The 24,052-nt window shown below is 39.6% G+C and overlaps 4 protein-coding genes across 5 annotated transcripts in view; 2 read left to right on the forward strand and 2 right to left on the reverse strand.

The window, feature by feature from the left end:
* The first annotated feature begins 312 nt into the window (after positions 1-312).
* On the forward strand, positions 313-4,200 carry LOC103461759 (coiled-coil domain-containing protein 148). The gene is made up of 5 exons (XM_017303448.1): positions 313-475; positions 1,177-1,295; positions 3,057-3,174; positions 3,371-3,505; positions 3,965-4,200. The coding sequence occupies exons 1-5, from the start codon at positions 452-454 to the stop codon at positions 4,106-4,108; spliced, it is 540 nt and encodes a 179-aa protein (XP_017158937.1). The 5' UTR covers positions 313-451; the 3' UTR covers positions 4,109-4,200.
* Positions 4,201-5,172: 972 nt separating this feature from the next.
* Positions 5,173-7,923, reverse strand: upp2 (uridine phosphorylase 2). The gene is made up of 7 exons (XM_008403995.2): positions 7,713-7,923; positions 7,514-7,628; positions 7,276-7,434; positions 7,032-7,146; positions 6,731-6,940; positions 6,505-6,651; positions 5,173-5,970 (listed from the first exon to the last, which is right to left on the reverse strand). Exons 1-7 carry the CDS (start codon positions 7,763-7,765, stop codon positions 5,828-5,830), a joined length of 942 nt encoding a protein of 313 aa, XP_008402217.1. The 5' UTR covers positions 7,766-7,923; the 3' UTR covers positions 5,173-5,827.
* A 1,007-nt stretch (positions 7,924-8,930) lies between these two features.
* Positions 8,931-12,820, reverse strand: LOC103461686 (uncharacterized protein C7orf57 homolog). Of its 2 annotated transcripts, none has more exons than XM_008403994.2 (8): positions 12,561-12,820; positions 12,321-12,367; positions 12,023-12,187; positions 11,822-11,918; positions 11,529-11,643; positions 11,203-11,279; positions 9,532-9,644; positions 8,931-9,236 (listed from the first exon to the last, which is right to left on the reverse strand). In XM_008403994.2, the coding sequence occupies exons 1-7, from the start codon at positions 12,632-12,634 to the stop codon at positions 9,560-9,562; spliced, it is 660 nt and encodes a 219-aa protein (XP_008402216.1). In that variant the 5' UTR covers positions 12,635-12,820; the 3' UTR covers positions 8,931-9,236; positions 9,532-9,559. The 2 variants fall into 2 exon arrangements, with proteins under 2 accessions (XP_008402216.1, XP_008402215.1); XM_008403993.2 differs by having other exon boundaries at positions 9,552-9,644; positions 12,561-12,815.
* A 1,729-nt stretch (positions 12,821-14,549) lies between these two features.
* LOC103461685 (activin receptor type-1) overlaps positions 14,550-24,052 on the forward strand; it is a 30,604-nt gene continuing 21,101 nt past the window's right edge. Inside the window, exon 1 of the mRNA XM_008403990.2 lies at positions 14,550-14,918. The gene's annotated coding sequence lies outside the window, so the exon portion shown is untranslated. The remainder of the gene's footprint in view (positions 14,919-24,052) is intronic.

The raw sequence follows: 24,052 nt of genomic DNA on the forward strand, positions 1-24,052 counted from the left end.
CATTCCAGCTCAATAAAATATTAAACTGAATGTTTTAATGTGACAAAATTTTAAAAAGTTTCTACACTTATGAACACTTTTGCAAGGCAGGTCTAAGTCGCTTACCTCCGAGTTACTCCCTTTACGATTTAGTGCTCTGACAAATCCAGAGGTGATCGAACATAAAGTGTTAAAATCGCTTCTGCCATCTCCTTTGGCATCCGTTTGGCACTTTGGCAGCTAGCTGTCTGCTCGTAGCTTTTTCAAAGTCACTTCGCATTGATGATAATCTGCTTTTTTGTTGTTGTTGTTGTTGTTATTGTTATTGTTGTTTCTTCCCGGTGCGCGTTCATAGCTGCGGCAGTGGCGGGCCCAGCAGGAGGAGGTGGCGAAGCTGGAGGCAGCCATAGCAGCAAGATGTCAAGAGGAAGAAGAGGAGAGATTAAAGAGGGAGCAGGAGAAGGAGGCTGCCATGAGATCCCACCAGAAAGAGAAAGTAAAGACTTTGTCTATATTTCTGTCCAGGAAAGGTGTTTGTTACTTGCTGGGGCTTTTTTTAAATTTTTTATCAGTAATGTAGAGCAAATGTATCAAAAGTCTTTAAAAGAAATAAAAAGTAGTCAGGAGAGCTTTATTGATATACATTACTTATGATGTTGATATAAGCTTTGTTGGTCTAATTTGATTTGATTTAAAAAGGATGAACCTGGGTCAATGGAAGAAAAACAAAAACAAAAGAAAAGTCGATGCAAAAATGGAAATGATGCACACAAAAGAAAACCCTGGATGTTATGAAATTGAAAGCATGTGCCATTATCATTACACGGGGATTTTGATTATCCGCTTTAGTTATTGAACGCACAGGTGTGATAACACCAGAACGTGTTTGATTCTGACTGTTTAATTAACTCCCTCCTCAGGGGTCCGCTATTGGGGGGGACCTGGCAACCTGGGCCGCTGTCTTGATTAATGAGAACATTCAGGCCTCATTGGATTCCGTATAATTTAGCACAATAGTCAGACAGACCCTGAAATTTCATCTCATTCTCTCGATTTATATTTATCCGATTCCTGCCGCCTCAGTCAATAGGACATGATGATCCTGGGAGTTTTCCCAGAGTCAACTTTGTTGCTGCGTGATTGCTCTCCTTGTTAACTTTCTGTTGTTTGTCGTGCTTCTTTTTTCTATTCTTCCAGCTGAGACTGTTTTATTTAAAGCAGCAGAGGAGGAGGGAGTTGCTGGAAGAGAGGGATCAGAAGGCACTCGCAGCTCTTAGGAGCGAAATGGAAGAACAGGCGAGAAGAGACGGGGAGAGGTGAGTGCTGGATAGAGGGACCTCATTTCTTTGCATGTCAGTGTCATGTGTTGGCCTGCGGTGGACCTGGCGATGGATCTGGTCTGTCAGTGAATGCTGGGAATAGGCGCCGGCCCCGCCTTCAACCTTGAAAAGATAAACAGTTATAGATAATGGATGGATGGATGACGTTGTGATGCCAATAAGCACACTGATTATATCTATCGATTTAATTCTGCCTTATTCTCATGGCTCACACAAACCAATTTTTTTGTTGGTGGTAAAAGTCATCAATAAAGTTGCCATTGCACACATTTCCTTTCTTCGGCAATCAGAATTGGACGAGGCTTGATGGTGTGTTCTGCTATTATTTGCCTTATCTCATGGCTGCAGTAGATCTAGTTTCCTCAAAACAATTTAAAGTGCCCTACTCTGACTTTTGAGAAACATTTTTTCTTTTTTTTTTTTTACCATAGTTACAGACTAAAAGCCCATTTTTTGGAACAGCACTCATCTGTCGATTTTAAGTAGCTTCTGTGTCATGTTCCCATCTAACGAAAGGGTAAAGTAAACAATGATTTACTGATCACGTGAGCATGAAGCACAGTCACAACTAATGAAAATACTGATATCAAGGTGAATGATTTAAACAAGACTCTGGTGTTTCTTTTAGTTCTATATGATCACCATCTGTCTATTTGCTGCAGTAAAAAAAAAAAAAAAAGAAACAGTAAAATTCTTTACTTGCAAAGAAAGCCATATCTGAATACCCTTCTTAAAAAGGTAAAATAATGTAGTTACAGCACGTTTTGAGGTTGTTGCACCACAAACATGCTCCAATTTTACAGACACACTCACACTATTTACATTATTTGTGCATACCACTTGTCAGAGACGCTTCTATTGCTTTACTTTGCTGGTTATTTTCGATTGGACTTGTAGGATCCTAGATTGAATCAAAGAAAAACTCTTCTGACATGAGAGGGTTTTAAGCTCTCAGAGACCTTTTGGATCATGTTGCTTTTTGTTTCATTGAAGCTATTCATGCTATTAACAGTCAGCGTGTTTACAGAGCTTTTGTTCTGGTGTGCATTTGCACAAATCCAAACAGAACAAGTCGGGACGCAGAACCAGTTTCCTTCTTGAACTGCATGATGGCCAGTCAGACATTCGCATGGTATTTGTACTCCCATGTAACTTGCAATTGAACATGCAGTTTTCTGGAGTCTGGAAATTGCATCCAAGGAGAAACAAGACTTCTGGATTATTGAATTATTTGGATTTTCCACATAATCACACAAGAAAGCCGTGTGCTTCAGGTGTTGCCTTTCAACAGAAAAGGTTACATTTGATTTGACGTCAGGCAAAAAGAAAATGTTAGGTTATTAAAAGTGTGTGTTGCTGTGTGGTTTTAGTTATTCTTGACAGGTGTGAAGTTTCACAAAACGCACTTCATTTTTGAATTTTTGTTTTTTTGATGTGGCACCATACGGGGCAAGACGAGGAATGATGTTAAAGCGGCTTCATGATGGAGTAAGCCGCAGCTTTTAGATTGCGTTTTGTCAGGAAGAACAAGAGGGCGGGGGGGAGCTGAAAAAGAGATAAAAACAGATAATCTGAGAAGAGCTGCACTCTGGCAGCACCATTAAAACCCCACCGCTACCTGCAGGTTCGGTGTGAAGTGATAGGTAACGCTGCCTCTGGCCGTGGCCAAGGAGCAGAGGTGTCATCCAGGCCTGATGTCCGACAGCCTCTCTCTCTCTCTCTCTCTGCTCCCTTTAGGGTGCTGTTTCGCGCTGATGTGTTGCAGAAACGAATGAAGGAGAGAGAAAAGCAGGAGCTGGAGCAGCAGAGGGAGGAACGAGAGAGACACGATCGTCTGGAAGCTCTCAGAAAGCAGGTGAACTATTTGCCGGCCTTAACGGTTTGAGCCACTCAGCTTTGTTCTGTCATTTCAAATTACTCACAAGGGAAGAACTGGACTCATCCGTACCCGGGCAGAAACATCAGTGCCACCTTTTGGTTGCAAGTGAGAACACAGTCGTGAGTTACCAATATCAATGTCTTTTTTTTTTTTATATATATCATCGTCTCAGGTTGAGGTGGTGGCAGAGGCCGACCCAGAGAGGATGATGGCGGATACAAAAGCTTGGAGGAGCCGACGCCTGAATGAGAAAGAGTTTGAGCTGCAGAGGCCTCTCTACAGTATTAACACGTACACAGACAAACAGGTGAGGAATGATAATATCTACCCTCCGCTCACCTTTACCTGTTGTTTAAAAGATGCCGATCACCGGGCGCATTATCATTTGCTTCAATCTGCTTGTTTCCGCTCCCTTTATATCGACTTCAGACAATCGCTTTCCTCCCCTCCCCGGTTTCTTCAGCTACAATCAGTCGTTCAGGTTTTGTTTCACTTTAGTTGAGGCTGACCCGTGCCATCAGGAAAAATACACAAAGCAAGTGACTTATCAAACAATGTTTGCCCTCATATCAACACACAGCCAAGATCCCAAGGACACCATGTAAATCAATAAGCTGCAGAGGCTGGTGGATCTGTGGCTTCTTTGTCCCAGTTCAGAGCAAGAAGAGAGAGAAAAAAACCCCTAAACATAGTTGTGTAATTTAGAGGAAAAAGCTGTAAATATGTAATTAATTTACTACGTACCGGTTGCATGTCTGTCTCCCAGATTGTGTCAGATCCAAGAGTCCGAGCTGAGCAGGCTTTCCGAGAAGCTGGAGTACACCAAAACCAGTACGCCAAGGAGGCCCTGTCCCAAATCAAGCCTCCTAAGCCACCGAGACGAGACACAAAATCCACATTTCAATTCTGACAAGAATTGTGTTTGGCTCATGTTGTTTTGTTCCAAGCATTTTCCTTTTTCTCTTTCATTTAAAACGGTAAATAAATTCATATAGCGCTTTTCTTGTTGCACTGATCTCTCCGAGTGCTTTACACTGTCACCACATTAGCCAGTTAACTTGGACACATTCATACACTGATTCACAGATTAGTAGGCAACATGGTACAGGGGGGGGAAAGCTGGAATCAAATCCTTAATCTTCGCCTCAGATCTTAATAGGGTTAAACAACGCAGCAACTTAGAATGTTCCCGTCTCAATGTTTGTCATACCTCATCCTGACCTGAGTCATTTAAGAATAAATATGGACCAATAGTGAACACCTGGCTACTATTTTAGCGGAAAAAGTCTATCTTAAATACCATAAGATGTATCATCTGCCGTAACTTACTCAACACATTTCAGATGCTGAATATGAATTTTGTCGGAGACTGACATATTTTGTCGTCACATGCCAGTTAAGCTCTTCAACTACTCATATCTTAATATCCTGCTGCAGATTTTAATTTTTTTTTATACCGAGGAGTTTGCTGAAGTGTCTGCTACATGTTTTGATGACTTGTTATTAATGCTGCTTCAACATGCTTTAAGACTTAGAACTGAGCAGACAAGACGTATAAGAAAGTTTGGACCTGTTTGAACATAAGTTTGAATTGACAGGAGTTTCAGATGCTATTTTGCAGCTGAAACACTAGTTTATTAGAATTAACAAGCACAAATAAATCAGATCAACAGTACTGTGCATGGCTGAGAATGCAGTTTTGCAAGCCATGCATATAGAAAATACAGCAGCGATTTGAAGTTATTAATGCTAGCCATTAAAAAAAATAAATGCTCCTATCTGATACTTCATCCCTGGTGTAAACATAAATAYGTAATACTTGATGCTGCTTCCAGCCATTGCTGAGGTACTGCCAAAGTTCCCTTTATTCCAGTATGAAAAGTGTAGCAATTAATTTAAGACTTAAATTCTACTATGAGTAATAAACTTCATGCATTGACCTAGCACTGCAACAGTTCACATCCAACAAAGGAATTGCTGATGGGTGTTTATTTATTGACTGCTCACATAAAGTTCTTTTTTTATAATAACATACATACAGCATAAACTGCTAAATATATCTTGGAAACATGTAATATTGCAATTTGTTGTCTGTGTTGCTTTATTGCAAGAAAGAAAAACAATGAAAAATACAAAGAAATGCCTTTCAAACCATAGATCACTACTGTCTAAGCTACAGTATAAGCTACGTTTTTTTGTTTTGTTTTGTTTTGCTTCAATAAGGTGCTATTTAATTTTCAGTCATTCAGATACAAAATCAAAAATATCAATATCAAATATCAAATCAAAATAAACGTAACATTTTGGAGTCTACTCTATGCATGTCAGCTTTGGTGACACATATACCACGGTTCACATTAAAATGAAAATGAGCATACACAACACATTATTGTAAAGATTTGTACTACCTTACAAAAATAGTGCATTTAATAAGAAAATATGCAACACATACTTAAATATCTGTAAAAGCAATGTGAAAATATTTATTTCAGCTTCATCAAATAAATCATTTAAAAAAAGCATAAATATTTCTCTAATTTAACTATTAACATGAGGTACAGTGTATGTATATATACATTATCAACATGGTAGCTACAGATAGTTTTCTTTTTACAGGGGGCCAGAGCGTTCAGGCAACAAGTCCCAAGCGTTTCTTGATGAAGTGGGACACCAGGACTTGGGGTCTCTGCTGGTACTCCACCAGAACGTCGTGAGAGGAGGTGATCTGGTCGCCGTCGAAGCGGTTCAGTAAGGCAACGCACACCACAGCCGCTGCAGAAAACCAGGAAGTGATGAGTGCTGGTACAATACTGTCCTAGTGCCTTTTGGTTGATTGCTGCCTCTGCTAAAGATAGAATACTTAGAAGTATTCTTTTAAGGTTTCAATTATTATTCCAGCCGTTTCTCGGCTGTAGATCAACACACATCTCCCTGACTTCCACATTTTGATGAGAAGCGTCTGTGCTGCGGTTCATCTAAGCAGTATAAATATAGTAGTGTAAAATTGTGAAAGGTCCAAATGGTTTTTTTTAACATGGACATTTTGTCCCCCTACTGAATAACAGTACACATTTGTGTGAGATTTTCCTAATGCAATTAAAGAGTAATTTATTGTAAGGCTGACTCTACATGTTTAGCTAGAAATGCTTATCTCCGTAAAGGATGCTGCATGTTGGAGATTTCTTGCTCAGACAGGAAGTGTATCTCTGTCTGTCTTGAAACATCAAATTAGACTAATTGCCTGATGTGTTCACAGCTCTTGTACTGGGTCATTCTAGTGTTGAGCAATTTGTTATAAATAGACACCTTTCAGGCCACAGACTCGGCACATGGCGGCAAAGACGGTGGATTCCATCTCGATATTTCTCACTCCAGCCTCGTAAGCTTTTCTCAGATACTCCAGCTTTTCCTCGTGAGAAAAAGAGCAAAGAGCTCCGTCGAGTCTGCCTTGACCTGCGGAGACACAGAATATCTCAGTACGCGAGTCCAAGAGGACGCAGAAGTGAATTATGAATGATGTTTTGCTTAGTACCTTCGTAGAAGTCATGGGTGCACATGGTGTTTCCAATGACGGTTGGAAGGTTTTGCAACTCGGAGGAGCATTGCAGAAGCTCGCTGGCAACTCCTTCATCCAGCTCAGTGCTCCGAGTGATAACTTTACCCAGAACAACTTGTTCAAACTGGGGGAGGAAAGAGTAGTCCACTGCTTTGTCAGTGATCACCACTGTGCCTGGAGCCAGACCTGCAGATGATACATTGCAATGGTTTTATAGATGAAAGTCTATATTTAAAAATAAAACTGTCGGCAGGAGAAAAAAATAATCTGGTCTCACCGACTCCACCAGATGTTCCCAATCGAAACAAGACCACATCACGGCACTGGGCGTGATGGAGCAGCTTAATGAGCTCGTGCAGCATGATGGAGATGGAAGGGACACCCATACCATGCTACAAAAAAAAAAGAAAAAGAAAAAGCATCTTCTAAAAGCTGTAAACTTCATATTTTAAAAATCTAGCTGTAGAAGTCTGTGATGGTGAGCGCAGTTTACACTCATCTCTGTAAAACTTTATACCTACACTTATAGAGAGCACCGGTCCCACTTTGTACATGCAGTAGCGATCGGTCCCCTCGCAGATATCTCTGATGTCTTCTGGGATTCCCGGCAGTTTCAGCTCGTGGTGCATGAACTGGGCAAAAGCCTTCATTCGATTCGCACTGCCACCAACACACACAAACTAACAGAGAGGAACCAGTTCATACAGTGAGTTTTATTTTATGACTGGTAGGCTTTTGTTTCTGTCACTAGGCTTTTACCTTAATATCTCCAAACATCTCTGGAAGGTTGTGAGTCTTTGTGCTCAAACTGAAGTGGTACAGAATGTCCTCCTCCATCGTGTCCAAATATGGATTCTTAACTTGAACCTGTTGTCTAAGAGTATTTTACTGCATATTAAAACACAGTCATGATCACATCCATTGTACACACAGAATCAATAGAATACAAACCGCTCACTTGATGTAGTCATTGTGTTCATTCCCCATGCAGTCGAGAAGAATCGGCGCCATGACTGTAGGTGATGCTTTGAAATAGTCTTAAATGTCTTAAATGCACTTGATGCAGCTGTGTTTTGAATAAGAGTCAACCCAACAGTGGGGTTGATATAGCCGTCACCCCTGACCTAGCCACTGATTGGTTCAGAAAAGAGGAGTAGCAGCACTTGCGCTTCTGCTTAAAGTATCCACGAGTTATAAGCAAACAGGGGAAGCGCAGTGATGTAGAAATATTTACCTAAAGCAAAAAAAAAAAAAAAAAAAAAACAGTAACAGGAACAGGCTGTGAGACATAAACAGTGAGGTATGAATAAACCCTGAAGTGTGTAATGTCTACAATTCAGCCAATCTGAGTTCAGAAAACATCTGACGCATACGGATAAAACCCACAGAGGAAACGTGGAGATAACCTCTGACCTTTACATGCAACGGTTTGACATCAAAGCAGCCGCATACACTACGTTCAATGTATAACCAACAACCAAATGGTTCATTCAGATGATAAACACAGGAGATAATTATGTTTTCAATCCTTCACAGATACTCACGCAGCAAGTTTTTAAAAAGTGTATCATTTTTAACCTACATTAAGCACAAAACCTTTCGTACTTTAGGTTAGACAGAATTGCCAAAAGTATGTTTTTGCTAAATATCAAATTAACACCAAGAACTCCTGTAGATGTATTTAAGACACCCCCTCAAACACACCGCTTTTTTGTGTGACATTATGGAAAAAAGAACAAGAGATCTCTACAGGTTTGATGCATCTGTATGTAATTTCTAAATGCATAAAAGTACATTTATTTGTTCAAACAATTATACACAAGTATAAACACCGTCCATTCATCACACATCTTTAGGAAGGAGATGAGGTTAGTGAGGTAGTGATAAAATGTTTTGATATGAAATTTGTCTCAACCTTAAAACCAAAAGACCTCGCGCAGACACTGGTTGAAGCAAGAGAACATCACTATTAACAGTGAAACAATCCCGACATGGTCTGATGAACCACTCGGCAAAGAAGACAAATTATAGTTTGCAAAATGCAATCAAGGACAAACACAAATACCTACAATCTAAACCATTCGTTCTTTTAAATTTTGTGGAAGTAAGCAAAACAGAAATGAGATTCATCAGAGCTCGTTTTGTTCATGTTGAAAGCAGAGAAAAAGAATCGGAGTCATTTGCAATTTCAACTTTATTTTAGGAATTGTTTACCCATTTTCACATAAGCAGAGAAACTTTAACAAACGCACCTTCGTTACGTAACAGATGAAATTAATGAGGCACCACTTACAGGCAAGAATAAATACAACACTAAAGCCATAATTCATCGCTTTCACACTTTTAAAGATGTCAAACTTGGTAAAACGCTTGATCTCGCTCAGCAGGACAAAGTTGAGAAGTTAATGTCAGAAGAAAAGATGGCAACTGTTCTTCTAGAAGTGCATGCATCCCATTTTTGGACATCTGGCAGTCCTCCAGCCTGTGGACATGGAGATGGAAAAAAAAAGAGCAAGAGCCACTGCATTAATCATCCCCACATAAGTCACTATCATATCTACATAACACTGTCAGGATGCTTCATAAATTTCCTAATGGTTCAAACGTTAAAAGTTTTAAACAGCAAATTTGTCATTTCGTGGTGCTTATTCATAAAGCAGTCACATAAAATCAATACACTGCTTAACAGCTTGCCTTCATTTTGCTTTAGAAGTGCATTCTGAGAGCATGATAAAAAGACAATGGAAATGTTTTAACAATGATAAAGCGATCGTAACCTCACTGCTGCACATCTTACTGGATGAATCACTGTTGAGGCGAGCCGTCTTCTGCATAGCCAAACCTCAACAGCTTAGTCATGTCAACGGGAGCCGTTTTCTTGTCAAAAGTTCTGAAATGGCAGTGAAAATGATTATTGTTTTAAGTAGATTTTGAAAGCGGTGTAGAGCGTCGTCCATTCTTATTACATAAACGCTGACATAAATGTGTACCTGTTTAAGATAAACAGATTACAGATAACATGGATTAAACATTACCGAGTTACTTAACTGTTGGGTAAACTCTGACACCGTCTCCCGAGATAAACTCTGGCTACTGATTAAACAAGTTTTTCTTTCAACAAAGCACACACAATCAACTGGCATTTCCAAAATGATCTAGTCTGTCTTTATCTAGTCACCGAGTAACTAAATGGAGAAAGTCACCCAAGTCACACATTATCTGAAAAGATTGCACCAGAAAGAGGCAAAAGAAAAAAACCCAGTTATGAACATTAAAAGGGTTTTTACATTTTTCTCTGATTATTTTTTTTTTCTTTTCTTTTAGGCCCAGGCAGAAAGAAGCTGAAACTGATGTAATGTGTAGATTTTGTTTAGATTTTTCTTTTTTTTTAATTTTATGTCTTTATAACTTTCCTTGTGTTAGGACTATGTTCATAACTGTGTTGCAGCGGTGAGCAATGCGTCCTTTGGAGTCTCGACATGTCATTGACATTTTTCCCAGAGCTACTGGAACACACAGCTCTGATCAGCTGGAAGCCAAAACAAACAGTTGGACACTCAGACTGTCCTAGAAGCCATTGCACTTTGTCCTGCTGTATTTGACCTGACCGTGCGATGTGCCCACGAGCTTTTCTGCTTTGTCATCACAACATGGGAGTTAGTAGAATTTACGAATCTTCCGACCTATGCTAATTACTGTTCGACTCAAACGCAGCTCCAAGACATCTGTACAAAAATGTCAGTTGGTTATATTAAAAAGACATTAAACATGCTAGTTTAATGCAAATATTTGTGCAAGCAGCAGTCAGAGAATCTTTTTGTACAGTGCTTGAAGTATTCCTACCTCTAGGACTTTTTTTTTCTCCATTTTGTCACATTGAACCACAAACTTAAATCTATTCTGCTGGGATTGTGTAAAACATATCAGCACAAAGTAGTATAACTCTGGAGTTACACAGTTACAATGCAGCAAATGTGAAAAGGTTTAAGATTTATAAAAACAGAAAGGATACAAAGTAAAAAAAAAAAAAGAGTAAAATGCCAATACACAGTCAGTCCCAATCATAATATAATTTTAACAGCTGTGTCCAAAGTACTGTATTGCATCAGTAATTATGAATGAGAAAATATAATCAAACTGGTCGTATTCCTATTCAAAACATCTACATAAAGCTATTGCTGCCTAAAGAGCTCAAAACAGTCTTAAAACTTCATTTCAATATCTTGAAGCACAAATTAGAAACATGTAGGTGCCTATTAAATCTCAGTGTGGATTCTTAATGTTGGATTGCAATAGCTGAACTTCTTCTTTTTTTTATTCCAATAAGTACTGAAGCTCAGTTACTAATCAAAAATAACAGCTTAGTTTATTTACGGTAGTGCCAAGACGCCACTTACACAGACTTCAACAAAGAACAACAGCACCATCTTGTGACCATAGTAACTTACACTCTCTTATAATTGCTGCTCCCATATTGATTGGAAGTCTGCAACTTCTCCATCTGGTTGCAATCAGCATCTGGATCCTAAAAACAGAAATAAAGTTAAAAGAATATTTGTGTTGATAGCATGGCAGTGTATGCCTGCTGTCAACACAGGCATACACTGCCATGCTGGTTTTGTTTTTTATTTAAGATAAATAAGAAACAAAACCGGGCCAAAAAGTGAGCATATAATGTCACATTGCATCATGAACAGTCCCAGAACTTAGCTTTAAAGTGGAATAAACAAGCTATATTAGTACAATTTACCCCATGTGATTAATTACAACACACCTTTTCTTTTCCACTGCTGTTGTCCTCGTCATCTTTCTCCTCCTCTGGTGAAATGCTGTTAGTCCCAAAGGGAGCCTCTAGTGGTGGATAGGCTCCAGGGCTTTTTTGCTGGATGCTGCAGATTATCCCCATGGAGCAAACAAAGAGTAGGACACAAAACGTACACAGCTTAATGTTATTTTTTCAATCGATACAAGTGAAGCTGGTTTTAAATTTTTTTCCTTCAAACTGTAAGGTTTTGTTTTTTAAATCACAAATTAAACAAAATGTAGCATGTGAAATCATTTAAACACCTTGGTGTAGTGAGGTCTCCCGATTCAGTGCAGAACCAGTCTGGAGGTTTGTACGGATTTGGTGTGAAAACATTTATGTCCTCATGCCACAAAAGTCCTGTTAACCCCCCCCCCAAAAAGAGCAAAAAATAGGCGTTCATTTGTAGTAATGAAAAGCCAACAAAACGCACGATTGTACGAAGGTAAACAGGATGACTCTACCCTTATGTCCTCCTTGCTTTGCAAGTTTCACATAGTCAGAATCGCTCTCCAGCACTGCAACTCTTCTCCCTCTGAGCTTCTCCTCGGGCGGGGTGCTAATGGTTGGGGACAGTCCAGGGATCTGGGAGATGTGCCCATCCTGTGTTCTGTACCCTGTCCTGACACCTGCCACATATACAGCAACACGCGGAAAATAGTTACAACATGACCATCTCATCGACGTAACCACAAACCCCGCGAATTCATTGTTACTGTCAATTTCTGGTTTTAAGTTTAAAGTATAAACAGCTGTACTTGCCAGATTTCCCTGGTTGATCACAGGAACCCGAGAAAAGTAACGAATTTCTGGAGAAAATACAAACAAACCCGACATAATTAGCATCGTAGCCAATCCTAGCATAAAGAGCGCCGCGTTTAAACTGTCCTTGGCAAGGAAAAGTTGGTTTTAACCAAGCCTCGTTTTGAACACAAAACAACACGTAAACTGTTGACAAAGTCAGGTAAAGTCCACATTCAAGCACAGCTTCGTATCACTTACTCTGAATTCATCGTGCAAGCGGACAAAAAGCTGTTGCACCCACTCTGTTTGGAAGTTTGTGAACTCGTCGCCATAGAAACGGGTTTCTCCAACAGCTGCTGCTCGGCAATGGAAGCTGCTGATAGAGAACCGTTCACACTCTACCGTATCTTTTTTTGTTGTTGTTGTTTTATTAGACTGCAGTTATAGTTCAGTTCAAAACGGCAACTCGTTCCCCCTGAGTAAGTGATAAAGAATACATGGTTTCTTTTCAATAGAAAACATGTGACTATTATTCGCTTAGAAGAAAAACAGCTGGAGGTTTCAGGTTAGATATCACTCAGAGAGACAACAACCAAACTGAGAATAGCGATTAGGGGAACAAGGAACAGATGAGTTTGATTAAGTGACTGAAGAAAAGCTGTGGGGGAAGTATGAACGGAGGAACAGAGGGAGGATGTCTTACCAATCTGGGAAACACACGGATCAGGAAGCTGGGTAAAAAAATAAATTAAAAAAACCTCAAAAACATAGAATGTATAAATAAATTGAAGAAAAAAAAACCCCAAAACAATTGGTTAATTATCTGAAAAGAAAGAAAGAAAGAAATATTTAAAAAAAAAAATTCCAGGCATAACAAAAATGGTTAATTAATTCTACATATGTTTTAATGACTAAAACAATGCTTGAAACTAAAGTGGTAAGACAAAACTTCCCAATCAGTTTGGACAGTTAGACAGGGAAATGTTCAAGCAGAGAGATGCTTTTACAAGCTACTTGACTCGAATCACCTCTAGTGTCAGGTTTGTGGCACTTCTTGAAGCATGGAGCTTTTTTTTTTTTCAATATTGTGAACATGCGCAGAGCAGCCAAAGTCCCTTTAAAGCCTGGGTGTCAAGTTGCTTAGCAAGTATTTCAGGGACGGCAAGAGTTTCCTCTAGTTTCACTATAAAATCCTAATTTTGGTGTAACTTTTTAATATTTTTTAGTAAGCAACTTCCTATTTGCCATTGGGCTTAGTTCTTATTCTGTTTTGTCTGATGAGAGCCATGGTCTTATTTTTCTTATTTTTCAAATAAATAATTTTTATGGCAACATGGTTTTTGTTTTTATAAGCAAAGTAGTGGTTGACGCTTTTCTTCTGGCATCAATATTTTGCACATCTTAACTTTGTTTTCAAATACTGAGGAGAAATATGATGCAAAATTACACTTCAATTCTCACATGCAAAATACCTTTTTAAAATTCCTGTGTATGCAACTATAAACTACAATTTCCTTGCATAAAAGAAAATCTTGGAAATAAATAGAAACAATATTTCACATTGACATAAATGAAACTATGGACTGTTGGCAAGCGCACCTTATATGCTTTTGGGGGTCTTCTTTAAATCTCCCTTTGTTCAGTTAGAAAGCCTGGCAGAGACGCTGGAGCCGGTGATGCAATCTTTGCCTATTATGCTTGTTAGAAGTGATAGTTTGAACATCCTCATTCTCTCTCTGCTCTTTGGTCCTGCGCTGCTACCATCATAAAGCCTCCTATTCAACTTATCTGGGATTTGAGGTCAGAGTTCAGGTATTTCTTACGCTTTCAGGTGCTAATCAGCTGCTCATTGTTGTGAAAACAATATATTGTTTTCACAGTTGGTAAAAAAAAAAAAAAAAAAAAGAAGTAAAAAAGTAAGAAAAAAATAAATCATTCCAGCTGCACAGCCTCCAAAGTCAGTGCAAATAATTGTCCAAGAAAGTAATGCCTCAATCAGAAACATTATGAGCAAAAGCCTACAAACAAAATAAATCAGAACTAAAGTAACAGAGCTACTACAACATTGTACCTGGAAATTCTAAAGAATCTACAAAGATATATGTTAGTATCTTATTTTTATTGTTCCAATTTTTCTAATCTTATACGACTTGAAACTCCAAAACTGATGGAAGAGAATTTTGAATTTTATTCTGAAGAGCATTACCGGAAACACATGCGCCACAACTCTGACTTAATGATATTTCCCCCACACAGTAGTAAGTCCCTTGCAAGGTAACTTCCTCCACCAATCCTGGCTATTTGCCTTGAAACGCCGCCGCTGGAGTACGACTATTGAAGCCCCCCCGGGATTGTACTGACTGTGAAGAAGAACCGGGGTCGTAAAATGTGTCTTATATTCTCGGAGTCAGCACCTAGTGACTTCGCCAGTTCTTCTTCTTCTTTTTAAATTGCAACCAGCGACCGACGGATGAAAATGTTGGCGTCATGAAGACTCTGCTTTCCAGACTTTGGAAAACAAATCGGGTTTTGTCGGTGGATCCTCGGGAGATGGCAGAATAATTGAAACGGTTACCGAATCCTCAATTTAAAGCACCTTGGAAAAATAGCTAGAAGGTAAGTTTAACTATATCGTTTAGAAAATAATAGATTAGTACAGTGGAAAAGTTTTGTCTGTTTGCTTTTAGAGGTTTCGCTGTGTCTCAGCCTTGCTCTGTAAACCCCCCTCCCTGTTTTTAGCCACACAAAAATAAACGCTTTCAGTTTTTTTTTGTTTGTTTATCATTCCAGACTTCCTGAACACACAGCTTAATTACACATGTCACACGTCCAGACATCTTTTTTTTTTTTAAATAATTTTTGTTAAAGTGAATACCTCAGGCTGATGTTATTCGCTGATAAACTGGGTAGGATGAGCGTCAGGCTCAAAGAATGGAAAATCGTGTCTGCTTTTGCAGCTGCCAAAGATTTTAAGGTTCTCGCTTCCATTTGAAGACTGGATGCAGCTTGATGAGACTTTGAGGTTTTTTTTTTTTTTTTTTGTCATGCAAACTGTATTTCTCAAAGGGTCGTTGTGGTTTGCGTCCCATCATTGCATGTTGAGCGATATTAACATCACAATCTCAGTCCCGCAGGAGGGGGGCGCAGCTAAAAATCAGTGGTATAGGCTGAAACCACAAATCCAGTAAAAATCCCCAAGTATGCCTTTAAAAAAAACACACAAAAAAACGATAAAGTAGCCAGGTATATTATCGTTCTTTTAGGACAATCTGGTCAAACAGGTAATGGTTTTTGATGCATGCAGAGGCCTGTAGGCTTGTTGATGAGAGGGTGTAAACTTCATTATAAGGGTGTTAAAACTGTCTGAAAACACTCAGCAGATAATTGTCCTGAAGATGTGTGAATGATAATGCGTCACGTTTAGGTGCTCCTCTAGTTTCTGCTTCTCTTATGGTTCATGTTCTCTGGGAAGTTTGAGCAGAATGTCCTCCCCCCCCCACCGTCCTCTGTAACTCAGTTAATTTTGTGGTGACACACCTGACGGGATTGGACTGATCACACCTCAACAGACTCACTCTCTCATTCACCGGCCACTTCGTTAGGAAAACCTCCTTTAAAGCTTGACCATACGAAGAGCTAATGTGCCAATCACCTGGCACTAATGTGAAGCATCAAAGCAACTAGAGTTGAAGACCACTTTGCTGAAGTTTAAACAACAGAATGGAGGGGGAAGGGGGTGTTTGAGTCACTTTGAATGTGGTATGCTTGCGGGAGTCAGATGGACTAGTTAATAGTATTTGGAAAAACGGATCTTTTGGGATTTTCATGCACGACCAAATMTCATGTTGACAGAAAATGGTCCCAAATCCCATGTTAATTTCAGAAGAAAAATTTCAGACTGATTCTCGATGCTAGAAGGGCAACAAAAGCTCAAATCAATCCCTGTTACAACTGGACTGGCTTATCGGGTGCAATATTTTGTGGGATGTAAACTCTGCTTGTAATAATGTATTTGGCCAGATGAATGGACTTGCGCTGCCATTTCTATGCCCACAGAGCTTCTTGCTTGAGTTTTCAAAGCTCAATATAAGAATGTTGATGACATTCCTTTGATTGTACACTATTAATATTGTCATCATAATCGTCAACAGTAAAACTGTAACACTCTTTACATTGTTGACCACTGCTATAACCAAAATACCATCTCTGAGCGCTTAATATTTTGACCSTTGAATCAGATGGTCTACTTCTGCAAAATATCTTTTTGGGGCTGTCATCCAAGAAAACAATTCTACAATCTGGACAATATCTCTAAAATGGGACAATAACTGGATGAAATGTCGTTGCCTGCTCACTATCTGTGTTATGACTGCAGCRATAAGATGGTGAGGTCAGAATTGGGTGTAAACGGGAGGAAAACCTGGATCAATCCTGCCTTGGATCAATGATTCAGGCTCAAGGTGGTGGTGAGTTGGGATTTCTACCTGGCACATTTTTGAATGCAGTCTGACTATTGTCAGATATATYCACAGTGTACTMATCTTCTCATGGGTCCTTGGAGCAGGATGATGCATTAAGTCGATAAACCCAATCCATTTCCAACTAGTCTCATAAATATGGCTCCAGGGAACTACCCAGCCAAAGATCCTAATCTAATAGAGCACCCATGGGATGTGTTGGAACAAGATATTAACATTGTGGGTGTACAGCAGACAAATATGCAGCAACTGCATGATGATATTATGTCAGTGTGGATGGAAATCTCAGAGGAAGGTTTCCAACACCTTGTTGAATCAGTGCAAYGAAGAATTRAGTCGGTTCTGAYGGCAAAGGGTTCCAGTCTGTTACCAACAAGGTGTCTCTTAGAAAGCAGCTTGTGAGTGTTTTCACATGGCAAAGTGTTTCTCTTTCAAAAAGTATATCATCGCCATAGCTTAATGCAATTCAGGATCAATTAGAACAGTGGTCCCTAAACCCTTGTCCTCAGAGACCGCTGCCTCRCATGTTTTTGATAAGTCCGGACTCTAACACAGTTGATTCATATGATTGCATCACCTCCTTTGCACTCCTGCAATTGCTGCAGATGCCGGTTAATCATTTTAACMCAGGTGTGCAGCAGGAGGGAAACGACTTAAACCTGCAGGGCGGGCAGTGGGCCTTGGGGACCAGTGTTGGGGACCGCTAAATTAGAAGACTCAAAACACCGCCACAAATCATCAGCAGGTAAAAGTACCGAACTTGTAGGAGTCAGTGAAGTAACCGAAGAAGCTTTGGCGGGGCTTAAACATTCAGGTTATTTGTCATAGTCCCAGCTGTCAGTATGAAGTGCCACTTGGCGGTCATGTGTTTGTGTGGTCTGGAGAATGTAACCCCATAGCTGACCAGTCACTTAGATCAGACTTGTTTTCAGTGAGGCACTTCTGTCTTGGACTCTGGCAGACAGTGGTCGGATCAGAAGACGTAGATTGGAGTGGGGCTCAACTTCTTGGTGACCTTTAGTTTTATTTATTTGTATCTCCATTTGGATGAGTTGAGACTAAATGTTTTGCTTTGGAATAGAGTCTCCAAACTTCTCATCTTCTGCAACTTGATGTTGTCTCTCTTGAAAGGACAATCTAAATTACCTCATGCTGGTTAGTATTGAGTCAAATAATTATATGTCCTTACAGTAGAGCATTATAAATGATTTGTTTGTTTTTTTAAGATTTGGAAATTTAGATAAACAACCATCAGACTGCAAGCTAAGGCTACACCATTATTGTTTAATTAATTCACATAACAGTTAGCGTTTTTGGGACTTTTGATGCCTTAATGTCTTCAACACATTTCTGATCTTAATGTGTACAAAATAATTGTGATTGTTGCCGACCTTCACGCATCTACAGTCAAAACTATTTTCAAATGCAGCACTTTTCAGTTTGATCTARGAGTCAACAATTGGTTGGTCCCACTCCAGTGTTTTAGGGCCTGCATGTTTTGGATTTGTCCCTGCAGGAGTAATCCGGTTCTGCAGGGGCCTGCTGATAACACATTCATCTGATTCAGGTGTGTTTGACCAGGGAAACATCTAAAACATGCGGGAYGGTGGCCCTTAAGGGCTAACTTTGAACACCACAGATCTTACAGTGTTGCATTCCAGTTCAGCAGCTGTTGACGATGGACTGGTGTGTGACGTCTCCCCTGTAGATGTCTGCAGTCTTTGCGTCCTTGTCGTCTTTGCGTTATAAATTGTCCAGATATGGGTGAGCACATTTGACAGTATTTTTATAATAAGAAAAAAAAAAACATTGTTGTAATATTCCTGAGATCTTCTTTGCCTGCTCTGCCTTTAGTGACACCTTTTTTTAAATTGAGGTTTACCGTTTTGACCAAGTATCTTGGTTCCTAGCGCTCATGTGATCCAAGAAATTCCTTGATTTAATCATTTGACAATAGAGAGACCTGAAAAGTCCTCAACATCACTAGTCTGCATTTTGCAAGTAATGCAGTTAGCAAAAATGGGTCATATATTTGCCCTTGTTAGGAAAGTTATTTTATTTCTAATTACTTGATGAAGAAAGCTAGATCCATCACTTACTATTTAGAGATTTGTGACAAAAGAAAAAACACATTCAGGTTAATGTGAAGTCCATGTTAATTGTTTGCATTATGCAACATTCTTCCCTAGTTATTGTGAATTTTAAAACTTAGTGGGTTCACTATATATAGGAGTGCTCTGCATGAGTGGGCTGACATACTTCAAGAGTTTTTGCCAGACTTAACCCCCCCCAACTAATCTGACTGATATTTATCTAGAGATTACAGCTGTCATGCAGGTATTACCCTGCCGGATTTTCCTCCGTCATTAATGTATCACCCTCTGACTTGAGGCACCCCTGGTGATTCATGGGGAATTCACCTGAAATTAGGAGGAATTTAAACGCACAAAAAACATCAATGCGAAATTTAAAATATGAAACGATTACTGTACATWTGAGACGTTTTGCTGATGAATAAAAGTACCAAATGTRAATTGTTTTATTGAATGAGATTTTTATTGAACAACAGAAACATGAATCAATGAGATATGACTGATCCCTTCATAAAAATGAATTGAAATGACTCTCTCCTTCAGAAATATAAATGTGCATGGGAATAGCATTTAGATGCTCAGATGTTCTTGCATGAAGTTTTGTTTTAGTCGAGATTATTCTAAAATGTATATTAAAAATCTCTGGAGAGCGCCAACTCTGTTATTTAAACTCCAGGACTATCCACTAATTGTACCAAGTTCCTATTAACATGGAAAGTTTTCATGTTTCAAAATTGTGGAAATTTTGCAGCTTGAAATTCATTGACATATTAAATTAAYAAAGTAACTTTATTAGTTATAATACAACTGCAGTGCACCACTCGAAATGAAAATATCTATATATGGAACACAGTAATTAACCTAATGGATTCTCAAGCTCAACCTAAAGATTTTTTTTTTCCTGGTTTAAACTCAAATGTTAACATTTTTTTGAATCATTAGCCAAGCTTTTTGTTTGTTGGGAATTCCCAACATCCTTTTCTTTGTTGTGGCTCCCAAATCTTTCTGGCTCCTCAGAAATCCATACTCTCTTCTGTTATTGCATTGCTTGAGCTCTTCCGTCTGATGGTTGCAGAGTGTATAATTTTCCCATGGTGGTCTGAAGAGTTTAGAAAACAAAGKGAGATCAGCGTCCTTCTTTTACTTTTTATTTTTTCTTGGCTGAGCGGGTCTAGATTTCAGAACACAATCACTTCTCTGTACCCAGTCATTTGTCCGTCATCGACGACGGGAACAATATGCGAGTGTGGACCAGAGAGCAGCACTGAAGCTCTGCAGACTTCTCGGAGATGAGTTTTTGGGGATAGGGGCGAGTTCGTGTGTGTGTGTGTGTGTGTGTGGCATCATGCTGCAAAGTCTGTCATTAACAAGGCAACTGCAGTTATGAGACCAAGATAGACTGCTTCAAGTCTGAGCACACGTCTGTGGATCATTGCTCTTAAATGTAGGTGGYTCTTAAGCTGAAGTGGGGGGAAGCATAGGGGAGGGAGGAGGGCCTGTAAGTGTGTGTGTGATTCTGTGTGTATGCGTGGTTATGCAGGTGGGAGGTGGAGGCTGAGGAGTAAAATAGAGAGCAGGGTTTGGCCTGGAGTCTAGAATAGCGACCTTGCTTCACTTTTTGTCCTGTTTCTTGTGTGCTTGTGCTGACTTATGAGAAACTTTGACTAGCAACAGACCTGGCATCAGATGAGGCAGCAGACTGCGGAGGAGCACAGCATGTGGGTTGCGCTTGCTTCTGGTGTCCAGCATTTTAGAAAGGGGCCCCTCTATCTGCAGCGTTTATTTTTAGTTAAAAAAAAAAAAATTTAAAATCCTCGAGCCTTTTAATAATCATCAGCCTTATGCAGCCCAAACAGATCATGACGAGGAGAAAGCTGTCTGGGACTTGCGGGCTCTGCGCTCGCAGCGGGTGGCAGGAAGTTAAAGGGAGAGAAACGGAGAATGGGATGAAAGGGGGCTGCCTTTGTACATATGCCAGATATTTTAGTCTTGTTCCACTGGTTGGTGTTTAGGAGATCACCCTCGTTTGCTCACCTGGTGGCTCTCGCACAGACTTATTGATTTCCTCCCATTCTGTGTTCAAACGTGGACGAAGAGCAGTGGAGACGGGGCGAGGAGAGGCGAGACGCTGCTGTCTGCACAGATGCACACCCGCATAGATTTGCAGTGCTAGTGGCTCCTCTCTCCTCTCCACAGCAAACCCCAGACTGCTCTGGAGACAGTCTACAAAACGCATTTTATAAGCCCTGCACTCACTCCTGTGCTCTTGTCTTATCACTCTGCTGTTAGAGGGAAAAGTTATGGCTTTGTTTTAGTTGCTGCATCTCCCTGATCTCATTTCCAGGCCCGACAGGCTGTCTTGTTTGGTGGGGGCATTTTGTCTACAGTTTGCAAATAATCTTCCATCTCGTACCTGATAACGGCATATATTCATGTCGATCTGTTATGAGGGTAGTGAGCTCCAGCTGTTGGCACACATACTCTAAAACATAGGGGCATGTTTTAGAGTACGTCCAACATGTTTGTTGTGTTTGGACCAAAAAGGTGGTATTATTATTATTTTTCTTTTTTACAAAACGGTATAATTTTTGTAACGTCGCACTATTCTAGGTTTTATTTTCAGTGTTTATTTTTTTGGATTAGTATTTGGAAGGCGTCCTTCTTATGAGACGATTTGATGCATGATGTTGGGTTCACAAGAAATGGACGAGACGAGATGCATACTTTCTTTAATACATCATCATATCACACTGATATTTGAGTTGGATGAAATTAAATATAATTTCTGTTTTGTAGAAAGGTGAAATTAGTTGGACAAATATGAGACTTCAATTTATGAAGGTGTTGGAAGTCAAAATGATGTTGCAAAGTGGGTTTAGGTGCACAGTGTTGTCCGTGCTGTCACTCCACTATTAGGATTTTGTTTTTATTAATACCAACTTTAGTATGGTCAGTTAATAGTTAACCAGTCACAGTACTCTTAATTGTTACGCATTTCAGTGGTTTAACATGAAGATTTTTTTAGTTATTGTTAGACATTGGTTTATAGTTTGCACATTTTCAGAGGAATGAAATTGTGTATCCAGTTTCAAGGGCAATATCTTTGTATACGGGTAGTAACTGTAAATTGTTACATTGTTGCACTTCCAGTGGCGTTTCTTTTTCAGTGGCTCATCACAATTTAGGAGGGTAAATAAATGGCTGTCTTTTTCAAAATTAACTTTTTAATGAACTTTCATAACCTAACATAACCTTAGGACAGACACAAAATGCCTCAACTTTTAGCTTCATTATTAGTCATCTGTGTTTATGTTTGCCTAATCAGATCTAGCTAGAACTTTAAACATAATAAAGTCAGTATTGCTCAAATGTTTTAGAGCTCAGATCAATGTCCAGCCTGATTCTTGAGTATCTGGTAGCACTTGTAAAAGACATAAGAAAAGTGGTAAATTGTTAAAAATGTTCAGGAATGATATGTGATTGCGGTCCTTGTGTTGCGAGTATAGCCGAATAATTTATCTCTACAGATCAGATTTATTATTTTACGTTGCGAGAGACTTACGAGACACTCATCTAATATTACATCCACAATAATAGTAATTGCAGTAGTTTAACAACATTGTCTACTCAAAGGAGGAAACAAAGTAATGGTAAGTAGTAATATTGTGACTTCTCACCAGAATACCAGATTAGTTTTTGTAATAGGAGAAGATGGCCAATATTCTCCTCATTGGCCATCCTCTTTATCTGCTGTGTTTGGCGCCACCCTCTGACTGAGACCATTATGGCCTGCTTGTACACACAACTTCCATGGACTCCAAATTTTGGGTTTCACACAGATGTGTGTAGTGACCATTAGACTCACTTGACTACAGTGGACAGGTGAAAAGTAGAGCAAATTATGAACTGGGCTCAGGTCTTCACTTGGTAGGAGGTTCTACACTGAAGAGTGTTTGTTCTGTGCCTTACTGTGCCTCTGTAGACTGCCTTTACCTAGCTTGAATTTCGGAGTAAGTTACTGCATGGTTGCCGTTTTGCGCTGATGAAGCTGAACACCAAGCATTTCTGGTCTCTAGAGGATCTTTTGATGGTTCTCAAGTGGAAGCTATTATACCTCCAAAAAATTGTTAATGGATATCATTTCCCTGTTAGATTTGATCTTGCACTCATTTGGATATTATCTGGACTTTATGCCTGAGAAGTCGGGTTGGTAAACAAAGTACAAAGCTTGTTTAGACTACTGCTGTTTTTTTTTTTTTTTTTTTTTTTCTTGTTCGTTCCCACATCCTGCCACCAAGGATAATGTCCATAAAAGTTCAGGATTTCAGAGCATGTGTGAAAATGGGAGTGGAAGACATTTACAACTGACCTGATCTCTTAGAAGTCTTTACTCTCGAAAGGCAGGAAACTCTGCCGGCTGTAAATGCCAGAGTGGCAGCAGGATGTCAGAACCAGATTCAGCCGCACTGATGCACACAGTGGCGTAGATGCATTTATTGTATAGTTGCAAGCTGTTTACCTAGTGATTATCAGCATGGTGTGGCTAGATTGAACATAGCAACAAACGCTTATTACTTCTTGCTGTTATTTCACTGGTTTCGAAAGGAACATAAAGTTAAGTTGAAAAAGTTGATGCAAATCTTTGTGTCCTTTTCAGTGATGCATTTCCCCCCAGGCCAGTGAGCCTTGAGGGATGGCCATTTGCAGCATGAATGTCTGTGCATTCCTCTTTTGGCAAACATGGCTGCTGGCCATAAAGACCGTCTCTGTATTGGCTGTTTTTAGATGTTTTGGAGGGTGTGTGAAAACGGTTGTCTAATTGCTATGGTGACAGCTGCATGGAAGGCTTGTTAAGTGAAGAAAAACCTTCAATAATTTCTCAGTGAATTTCACACAAAACAAGGCCATGATGAAACTTGCAGAAGGAAAAACACTATTTGTGCAAGGGAAAAAAAAAAAAAGATTTATGCTGGTGTTATTTGAGAGTACATGAGTTAAAATACTGTTGAACAAGCTTTCTGTATGCCAGACTGTCCATGTCTTTTTACTTCTGAAAGCAAACAAATCAGATATTTTGCAATTCCATAAGAAAAAAAAAAGAAGACTGTGGGGTGTGTCGGTGGTGTTGTTGGTGTGTGTAGGTGGTTTGCAGGGTGGGGCACCATTGAGGAGAAAAGAC

The sequence above is a fragment of the Poecilia reticulata genome, linkage group LG2 (genome assembly GCF_000633615.1).
Source record: "Poecilia reticulata strain Guanapo linkage group LG2, Guppy_female_1.0+MT, whole genome shotgun sequence".
In the NCBI taxonomy this organism is placed as follows: Eukaryota; Metazoa; Chordata; class Actinopteri; order Cyprinodontiformes; family Poeciliidae; genus Poecilia; species Poecilia reticulata.